Genomic DNA, 11244 nt, shown 5'->3' with positions numbered 1-11244 from the left:
TTCTATAGGGACTATAGTGTGGCTGTGGTAGCTACTATAGGCTTATAGTTTTTCTTTTTTTTTTATGGTATCACAATAACACTATTCCTATAATATTCCTATAGGGACTTTTAGTGGGACTGTGGTACTGTTATATCATAGTTTATGGTGTTTTTATAGCACAATATTATTCCTATAATGTTTCTATATTAGTGCTGTTCACATTTTATTGTGATATTTGTGGAGTATCCTTCATTGGATATGTTTGTTTCATAGTTTTTTGTAAAGGAGAATTAGCATATTTTACAGGATGAATATCGCTGTCGCCTGATATTTCCTCAATATCAGGTCAAGGGTCACTTAAAAACCTGAGGGTGAAATGAGAAGATGATGTGGGATGAAAGGAGATGACATGGCCTTTGACCCTTGCAAAGACCCTGTATGCTGCAAATATACTGTGCAGTTTGTGGATGCACCATTGAAAAATAGGATTTTATGTTAAAAAAAACACAAAAGCTATTTTTATTGCAGTTTTGCATACAGTCTGTACAGAATGTAATTACAAACATTGCATTACAAGGCCGGGCTATTATACATCAAAGAGTATGAAGTAAAATAAAACAGATGCCTAATTTAAAAACATGGAATTTCAAACAAGACTTGAGGCAGAATCACCAAAGGCAGCGTTGTTCAGAGAAACACCACACATCCTTCAGGTTCTGCTTCCACTAAGGCCTTTCCACTGGTGACAAATTGATTTTAGGGTTTAGGAAAATGCTTCATACTGATGATGGATCCAAAAGTTTGAGAACGCTGAACGAGTCAAGTTTGCTACTGCAGGTATTAATATGAAGAGTTTCATTCCAAAATGAAATATCCATCATTTGATGAAGTGTTCATCTGTGTCTTTTAACATCACATTTGTGGATATTTTGGAGTGAAACTCTACATATATTTTCAAAGTACAAATGATTCCTCAACTGTTGCAGAAAATATCACAATCTTACTGACTGTAAATGAAGCAATCTTATAAGGAAAACATATAGGAGGAGGCACTACTGTCATAGCTAGTCAGAGTGTACAATATATAAGCAAGGATTGTATTAACTAATTGAATAGTCCATTTAATTGACAAATCTGCAAAATCGTTTCTCCCACAATATCGATGTAGCATTTATGTTTCATATTTGCCTATGTTTTATATTTCTGACTGTCAGTGATTCTTTAGTGTTTTTCTCTGTAGGATGTGAAAACAGTTTTCCCCTCAGGCTTCCAGTCCATCAGTTTGTGTTCTTGTGAAAAAAATGTCTTTACATTTTAGCAGAGAAATAAGTAATTTACTTCTAGGACAGTGATCCTCAGCAGCTGGATAGTATACCTTTGTGAACTGCTCATTCACCTTCACAGGTTTAAACCCAGTGGATGCATTTCAGACACGTAGCTGACATGATGCCTCTGATCTGCACTCAAACCAGCTCCATGAGTCTGAATGAGTCTGTAACGCAGTTCAAGTGTGGTGACTTGGTGGTTAGAGAGACCATCTTGTATGTAACTGCATGGATCAGGTTCAGGTTCAGGTTCAGTGCCCTATGATGACAAATGTCCATCCTTGCTTACAGTAAATGCTATTGAGCAAAACATTGAACCTCTACTTCCTCCAGGGGGCGCTGTTTCAGGCTTCCCTGCCCTGTAGCAGTTGTTCAGATTTGTTAATGTCTGTCCATCATGTGCAAAATTACAGACACCACAGATGAGATTTTGATTAAACTTGGGGAAATGATGCATCTCACTGCTACACTGCAACAGTTTCCAAATTAAACTGCAATTACAGGTCAAAACAAGGTGACATATTTGTTACTGATACTACCACTATAACTACTGCTACTGATAATTAGTGAGACATTATCAATTGGCAGAGGAAAATTCTCTTCATGATTCTCTTTTTGCCAGCCCACCCCCCTCCTCCTCCCCCACCCCCAACCGGAGCACAAGGTCAGTTGAAGAACAGCGCCAGGATCTGATAAGGATTCAATGTCTTGCTGAAGGACAAAGACATTGAAGGTCTATCTAACCACTAGGCCAACCTGCTGCCGCACCTTTTCATTTGTGAAATTGAATTTACCCACCTTTTAAAACAAATACAAATGTTTCTGATACAAAATTCACAGTGGTTGTTCATCTTACCACCAGTTGGAGTTCACAGAAGAATATACAAAGGGGTCTGGTGCAGTGAATGTCTTCAGACCCAGCTCTAATGCAATATAGTTAATTTAGGTGAACTCGCAGTGCAGTATGCATCAAAGACGGGGGACTCTATAGACTTTTTCAAGAACATGTGCGAAACACATCAGCTGTGTTCAAATTCTCTAAAAGCATTATTTTCAACTTATCAGTTCCATCACCTTCATAGCATCACCTTCAAAAGGGCATGAAGAATGCCCAGGAAAAGCTGAAAGGGGGGAGGGGGGGATGCCTATCTCTATGGCAGCTGAAAATGTCCCAATTCTGTTTTGTTTTTTTCTCATATCAGACACAGATTGGATGTTTTCTCAGCAGTGTGAACAGTAAGAAACTGCACAGAGTCACATTTTTTTCAATTCCGTATTTAAGGAGACGAGTCAATTCAGTCAAAACTCGAAGGCACTGTAACCGAAATGTGTTCAAAACAAACAGAAGTGTTGGAAAGACAAAGAAAGTGACGTCTTTTGTTATTGTTACTCTGCACATTCAGACATGGGTTACATCCTAGAACAGACATGAACAGTCATCCAGAAAAGTCAGACATGAGCAACAGTTCTGAATGAAGCAGTGTGAACGCAGTCTATGACAGTTTGGGGTGAAGCTAACCTGTTTTACATCTTCTTCACTAATTGCTGAGCCGAACCTAACTGTTCACCTCCTGGTTATCTGTGACTGGTCGGGAGTCAGGACTTGGCACATGACTTGCAGCTGAGGTGGTTCTTCTTGTTGTTGCTGTATGCTGATAGGACCAGGGAGCCGGGGTCCCCGTCCGTCACTGTGCTCTCCTCGTTGGCCAGGATGTGTTGCACCAAGCATCGGGCTGCCTCCTCGATGTTTGTGTTCTCCTGAGGAACCAAAACAAAGAAATACATGTAGAGAAATAATGTACTTTGTAAAGCCGTAGCATACTGGATGGCTTGAAGGCAAATGTACACAATAATATGTACTATTCTTATTTTTTCTTGTGTATTAAAAGGTTTACCATTCACAATGCACATTATATGATGGCTCGTTTTGGTGTCTAGCAGGATGATGGTGGTCTGAGATATTAAAGCTGCACTAGGCAAGAATTTTATTTCAAATACACCTGTCTTATCAGCCTAAATCACAAAGTGGAGCTGCAATAGAGATGAACATCCCAATCCCATTGTAGATTCGCTCTATTGTTGTGTGCTGTGTGCAGCTGTTTTTTCATGATTTCTGGGTATTGAAATGAAATGTTTTCAGAAAGTTACTCACTGCCTTTACGAGCCACCAACATACAAAACTGCCTAGTGCAGCTTTCATCAAAGCCAGAAGTATTATCCTTAACCCTCCCGTTAGGTTGCAGGTCAATTCGACCCATTTCAGCTTTTAAGTTAAACAAAAACATATTTAACCTCTCTTTTACTCCATGATATTCAATGACTTTTCCTCCTTTAGGGTCATTGACTTATATGTAAAATTTGGACACAATGATGTGTTGTGAAATGTCTGTGCAGATTTTGTAGACAAAGATGATGTTATGGGTCATTTTGACCTGGAGGCGTTTGTGTGCTGAGGTAATTGCACACACCCAATATAAACATCTTAATGCATTTTATTGTTATTGATTTTATTTATATTTTGAATGCTTCTGAGTTCATGTTGATAAAGTCTGTACACAATTTAGGTGTAGAAACAGAATGCAGATCAAAGTTTTGACTATGTTTAAAGTTTTGTATTCATAGACATACAAATACACACAAACCAAACCTCTCATACGAGAACTGCTTGCCATAGAGAGAGACTTGATTGGTGATCCTGTCTCACACCAAACTGGACAGAATTGGTCTGAACAAGTAAGTAAAACAAAGTCTAAATCAAGACTGTGTTTTTGAATTGCCATATCTCTGATACCATGAGTGACACATAGTTATTAATGTTTAGACTGAATTTAGGTCAGTGTAGGAGTTTAGTCAAATTCACTGTACTGAAAAGTTAAGACTACTTTTAGAGCTGCATTATATGAGTAAATTATTTTTGACTAAAATAACCTTAAAATACCAAGGTCATGATGTGACTCCAGGTAGAGTAACACAGTATCTCTACTTCTATTTCTGAGTTTGATTGTTTAGGAGAGAGAGAAGAGAAGGTCCTATTTTTAGCAGCATTTAAATAGCAAAACCACAATTGATAGTTAAGTTACGCCTACACTGTTGATTGTAGTGGATTGTATTGTAATTTACAATTCTCTACAGGAAATACAGCTATACAGGCAGTACATTTTTGTAGATATCATTGCTGACATCATTTATTCAAGAAAAATAGGAGGGAAAGGGTTTGGAGGAATTTGGAAATGGATGTTGGGGGGTTGGGTGTGTGTATGAGCGTGAGCACAGGTGGTGATGTGGTCAGGCTCTTCGCTTGAAGAATCTTAGGTATTTGAAGGAGCCCTTGTTGGTGGTGGACTCCATCTTTTCCTCTTCCTTCTTCTTCTCTTTGTTGGTCTGGGTGAAGGCATTAGTGAGTTTTCGCCACCAGCTGCGCTTCTTCTTGGCCTTTTTCTCCAAAACTGCGCTGATGTCCCTCTCAAGGTCAGCAATCCTGGCCGCCATGATGCTCTGTGTCTTTGCCCACTCTTGCTCTTTCACCTCCAAGGCCTGCTGGATCTCAGTTTTGGCCTTGAGGAGACCGGCCCTCTCCTCTTCCCACTGGAGGAGGCGGCTCTCCAGCTGCTGCTCAGCTTGGTTCTGCTGAGCCAGCTTGGAGGCCAGGCACTCCTCCAGCGCCTTCTGCACCTCCTCTTTCTCCTTTCTCTCCTTCAGCAGAGTTTCGTTCAACTCCTCAGCTTTAGACAGAGCCTTCTTCTGCACGTTGTCCATGTCCAAGAGTTGCAGCTGCAGGCCCAGGATGGCCGCTTCACTTTTGTCAGCAGCCTGGGTGTTCAGCTGCTTCTCCCTCTGGAGCGTTTCCTTTAGCTCGTCCAGTTCGTGGTCAAGAGCCTCGTTTTTCACCTCCAAGGCCTTGAACTTGGAAGCTTGCTCCTCAACATCATTGTGGGCTTTCCCCAGTTGCAGCTGAAGCTCTGCAATTGTTTTCTCTGCAGCCTGTGTGTGCTGGAAAACGACCATCTTCTCCCGCTCGTAGGCACTGATCTGGATGGCCTGCTCCTGAATCTTCTTCTGGGCCCTCTGCAGCTCTGCATTGGGTTTTTGAATGCCATTCTCTGCAGCCTGGGCAGTCCCGGTCTGCTGGTAGAAAGCCTGCATGACTTTGGCTTCTGCCTCCATTTCGATCTGAATCCTTCCCTCTGCTGCCTGGCCACACTGGGTCTGCTGATAGAAGGCCTGCATGACTTTGGCTTCTGCCTCCATCTCCATCTGACGGATCTGATCACTCCATTTCTCCCCCTTGGTCTTCTCTCGCCTCTCAACAACAGGGGGTTCCAGGTAGGCTCTGCCCCCTGCTGCGATGTGGGCGGGGCTCACCTGGGCATCCTCCATCTCCATCTTCTGCTGGACCGCACTGTCCTTTATCTTCTTATTTCTTTGTCTTTGTCTCTTGGTTGTCGCCTCCATTGCGCTAAGAACAAGAATATGCCTCTGTGGGCCGCTGCAGTTGAGACTTTCTGCTTCCACTGATCTGATTGTGATGTCACAGTCTATGGTGTCAGTGAGATTCCAAGTTCCCCTTGACTGACAGGAGCCCTCAAACATGCTATGTGTTTTAGATTTGATTTTTTGATAAATATTTGCTAAATTAATGTTTTGAGTTTGCTTTCTCCTTTAAACCCTATGTAGCCTATAGATGTAAATAACCATTTAGGCTATTTTAAATGGCTATTCAACATAAAGTATCTCAGTGGTACATTTACATTTCATACATAATATGTTTATACCGGTAGTTATGTTTCAACATACAAAACTGTCTCAAAATGTATTTGTACATGTAGCTCACATTCAAGTTAACAAGACTTTTATGGGCAAAATATATTTTGGTAAATTTGTCTGTATTATAAGTGAGAATGAGTCTGATCAGACAAGAAAAAATAAAGTTCTTTCTGGTTTTACCTGATTGTTTGAGCATTTTTGTTTTGAGCAAATATACCTTGCTGGTCAATTTGACAAGCAACATAAAGGATGTCATTGTTTTTTACCTAAAATAAGGGATATTAACTATTTCCCTTTTCACTTTGGTGCCGCATACCGAAATGATGAAAAATTCAGGATGTCACACCCTGTTCAAAGAGACTCAGTAATTCCTCTCATCTTAGTCAATTTGACCTGTGTGAGCGGGTCAGCCTATCTGTCCACTCACTATTATCTCTGCACTACTACTTGCACCCTGGTGAGTAACTCATTAGACAGTCAGCGAGGCTGTGAACGAGAGGAAAAAACACAACGCTATTTCACAGCAGACTGCAGACATTCCACTGGTCGTCTCTTGACACCAGAGCAAGCTGTGTATCCCAACCTCTTATGCATGGATAAGTAGTGGCTGCATTGAAACGCCATACAGCAATTTTCACAATCCTTTGCAGTGGGTTGCCAGTCTATTGTTATTTCCATCGTATTAGCCCATCAAATATGTAGTTAACCTGAATGTGTAAATTATTCTTGAATGTTTTCCGGGGGAATCAAGCTCCTTTACAACATACACTCTTTTCAATTGGGGACCCATCCTTAAAAGGCCTCTGACCCAATTTTGTTTTTTATCCTGACCCAAAGTTTAGGAATAACTGGTAGAGAGAATTACCACTAAAAATGTTACCTAATGTTGCTAGCTCTTTCTCTATATATCGTTCCCTTTGATTCGTCTCTTTCAAAAACTGCAGTATATTGTCTGCTCGTCTCCAAAGTCAATATCCCGTCTCTCCCCTCTCGTACCTTGGCCGAGGTCTCGAACCAGCCAACGAAGCCGTTCTCCTTGCAGAAGGAGTCTAGTTTGGGCTGCTGGACGGACACTTGGTCTGCCTTGTTGGCCAGCAGTACAGCTGGAACTGGCTTCCCATGGTTCAGAGTCACCTGAGGAGAGAGAGCAGGGAGTTACAAAAGATACAAGCTCAGGTTGGGTGTGTTGTACTATTCAAGATTTGTGTCACAAACATTTTTTTCTGATCATGCTCCCACTGATAGTATAACATACTTTTTTAGATTATTTAAAGCCACAATAGGCAAGAGAACCTATAGATTTGCCCTATTTGCCCATATTAAACTCTGGACTGTGGACTTATCTGTCCACAGGACATGATGAATCGAAACTTGAGATCAAACTACAAACAGAAAAAAAAAGCTGGACTCATTAACGTTAGATCTTTTGCTTTTCTTGTCTCCATAAAGCATCACAGACCGGCCCAGTAGATAAACATGAGCGTGCCGTTTGCAGTTTACTGACGTCACATTACAGGATTTCTGGGTATTGAAGTTCAAATTCTTCAAATTTTTACCTGATGCTGCCATTAGGAGCCGCCAGCATGCAAAGTTGTCTAGTGCAGTTTTAAGATAATTTTTGAGCCTGTTCTCTTATCAAATTTGTACTTATAGTAACGAAAAGTAATGCAGCCTGAATTTTGTATGATATTCTACAAATTGAGTAAAACAAGAGGCAGAGCTCACATGACTGAAACAGGCTGTAGTTTGACATTGAAATAGTGTGGTGGCTAGATGTGAACACTTGCCGTCAACCCCCGACAATTCCTGACATTTTTTTTTTCTGTTTTGAGTTATTTTCAGCGTAAGTTTTACTTATTTAACCATGACCAAAACCTCACCCTAACCTTAACCAAAGTTTTAGCTGCCTAAGTCAAACCCTAACCTTAACTGTAACCTTAACCTAAGTTGTTTAAGTGACTGGCCATGCGTAAGTAAACAGTACGACTCAAATGTGTGGATATCATACAAACGTCGTATGAAAACATGTTATTTAGGAGAGTGACATGAAACACATGGGGAGAGAGACATGGGGAGATGTGTCAAAGGTTGAGAGGGTCGTTCAGACACATGATGTACGTGACACACTGCTCAGTTTACCCATCTGTTTTAGACAGTGGTGGAAAGTAACTAAGTACATTTACTCAAGTACTGTACTTAAGTACAATTTTGAGGTACTTGTACTTTACTTGAGTATTTCCATTTTATGCTACTTTGTACTTATACTCCACTACATTAGAGGGAAATATTGTACTTTTTACTCCATTACATTTATTTCACAGCTATAGTTACTAGTTACTTTTCAGATCAATATTTTATATTTAAAACATTTGATCATCTTTATAAAATAACTATAAAATAGCATTGTTATAGATTAGACTACCCAAAAGTATAGCTAAATTGTTAAGATCAGCTTCACGTTGACAACTTTAAAATACTGCTTACATGTACATGTATGTCAATAAATCAGTATTAATATTCCAATAATTTATGAAAAATATAACTCTCTAAACGGGGACCGTTTGCATAATGAGTATGTTTACTTTGATACTCTAAGTACATTTTGCTGCCAATACTTATGTACTTTTACTTAAGTAAGGTTTTGAATGCAGGACTTTTACTTGTAATGGAGTATCTTTACATTGTTGTATTGCTACTTTTACTTAAGTAAAAGATCTCAGTACTTCTTCCACCACTGGTTTTAGACATATTGACTAGAAATGGGCTGGGAGTTGGGACTCGACCCAGGCCAGCAGCCAGAGAAACAAAACACTGACAGGGAACTCGACTCCAGAGCCACCGCCTGACCTTGGCGTCCAGGTCGTCCTTCCACTTCAGCACGGCGTCGAAGGTGGACGCCCTCGTCACGTCAAACACTACCAGCGCTCCCACCGCCTCCCGGTAATACACACGAGTCATGTTCCCGTACCGCTCCTGTCCTGGGACAGACGGACGGAGAAATGGGCCATCAGACACACACATTATTATGTAACAGCACATACACTTTAAATCAATTTAAACTTAAATTTAAGCGAACAGCAGGGTTTATTGTTGACACATAAGGATGTGTGTGTGTGTGTGTGTGTGTGTGTGTGTGTGTGTGTAGAGGGATTCTACAGTAGCCATCCTCATGTGACTGATTATTATGAGCATGGGACTAGCTGAGCACAAGATCCACATTCCTCGACGAGGCACAAAATGACAGGGTGGGACCCGCTGGAACAGAAGGAGACTCTGACTATAGGGAGCCACATCATTGTCAAACACAGCTACTACTTTATATTTATGGATTTTTAGACATTACTTGCTAATTATTAAATTGTTCTCAAAACGTTTTAGCCAACTAGGTCAGCCTTTTCCTGAAGTTTGGCTCAATTGGACAAACAGTAGGTCAAACAATGGCTGTTTGTTTCCAGTGATCCCAGAATACACACACACACACACACACACACACACACACACACACACACACACACACACACACACACACACACACACACACACACAAATAAAATGCCTTAACCCACTTCTACGTCTAGGCTACATTTGAATCAAGGCACACTGATGGAGAATTGCAGTTTTACTTTAACAATGGCAGCAGCAGTAGCCCATATGACTTTAGTAGGATAGGTCTGTTAAATAAAAGATGTATGGTCATTATTTTTCCACACACCAGCTATATCCCACAGCTGGAGCCGGATCACGGAGCCGTTGTCCCAGTGCAGCGCCTTCAGAGCGAAGTCCACCCCGATGGTGGCGCGGTAGTGCTGGGAGAAGATCTGATGGACGTAGCGCTTGATGATGGACGTTTTACCGACTCCCAGGTCCCCGATGACCAGGACTTTGAACAAATGCTCCTGCTGCATGGTGGGAGCTGGAAAAACCTCCTCCACTTAGGGAACAGTAGACCTAAAATAACTTTTAGAAGGATGCTCTCCAGAAATCACAGCAAAACTGTAGTGATCCCACAGCCTAAGGGCTAATAAAGTACCATAAAGTATGAAAAAGTCAGTATTGAGTAGGCAGACACTATAAATCCCAATAAGAATATTGACTTTCGTTACGGTCTTCTCACTTTTCACAGATAACGTCTCTTTTCACTACTTTACAGTCCTCACCTGGGGTTTGGCAGTCTATTTCTAGCAAAAAAATCCCCATAAATAGAAAAAAACCTGGAGTTATTAGCCTGTAATTCCTTCCATCCAGTGGTTATTATTGGTAATCCAAGCCATAATCAATGAGATTTGCGAGAGAAGCGGTCACGACGCCTGCAGTCAGTGCGGTCCTCCCACATATTAACACAGTCTTGATTCGTTTACTTTGGATCTTGTCCGCCCACACGCTGCTACCGACGCTGCCGCGCGACTGTCTCTCATGTGAGCAAATCCATGGAGTTGTAATTGAATGATGCTGCCTTCAAGTGCTCCTCGTAAACTCTGACTTCTGAGTTCCAAAATGAAATAGCCACCATTTAAAAATAAATAAAAAAAAAAAAAAAAAAATGGCACCTCATATTATCTTCCATATTGACTGCTGGTATGAAAGTTAAGCACAATATGGGTTTGTAGCCTATTGATGTTAGGAGTCATCTTAAGAAATTTGCATATAGCCTAAAATAGATTAGTGTCTCATGGATTTTAGGTGGCAAAAAAAAAATTGACAGGTCTAGGCTATATAACATTTTGGAGTGAAAAAGTCAGGCATGTAGGCTAATTGATGTTTTGATACTTTATTCAAAACTAAAACATGCGTGACAACTAAAAGTTAAACAAAGAGTGGGAAAAAAGCTAGACCTAATTATTTACACGGAATGCCACACAATAACATAGAAAAATAAAAAACCGTTTCCATGCTGTCCCACATTTCGGCAACTCGGGTAGCCTATCATAGAACATCCGAGTCATATTTACCATAGGCTATATACCATTTAGCACCAGGTGATCGGTTGTTCATGACATTAGCCTACGGTTTTTCCGACTGCATTTGAAGGCTGCACAGACAATTGTGTCGCGCTGCTGTGTCTGCAGTTACGGTAATGGTACTGATGAGGGCGGCCGAGTCAGGAGATGTGTGATGCTGCTGTTGTGTCCTGCCGCTGCCATTTCATCAGCGGATCCGCACGTAAATATCAACA

At 40.9% G+C, this 11244-nt stretch overlaps 1 protein-coding gene across 1 annotated transcript; it reads right to left on the bottom strand.

Annotated features, from left to right (window-relative positions):
* Positions 1-2903: 2903 nt before the first annotated feature.
* Positions 2904-9976, bottom strand: rab38c (RAB38c, member of RAS oncogene family). Its single transcript, XM_071545985.1, has 4 exons — positions 9784-9976; positions 8919-9049; positions 7068-7205; positions 2904-3065 (listed from the first exon to the last, which is right to left on the bottom strand). Exons 1-4 carry the CDS (start codon positions 9974-9976, stop codon positions 2904-2906), a joined length of 624 nt encoding a protein of 207 aa, XP_071402086.1.
* Positions 9977-11244: the final 1268 nt, after the last annotated feature.

The sequence above is a fragment of the Centroberyx affinis genome, unplaced genomic scaffold (genome assembly GCF_046629955.1).
Source record: "Centroberyx affinis isolate AG114_WGS23_722 - 3 ecotype Tasmania unplaced genomic scaffold, CSIRO-AGI_Caff_v1 ptg005081l_1, whole genome shotgun sequence".
Lineage (NCBI taxonomy): Eukaryota > Metazoa > Chordata > Actinopteri > Beryciformes > Berycidae > Centroberyx > Centroberyx affinis.
This window is presented reverse-complemented; position numbering and strand designations above follow the sequence as displayed.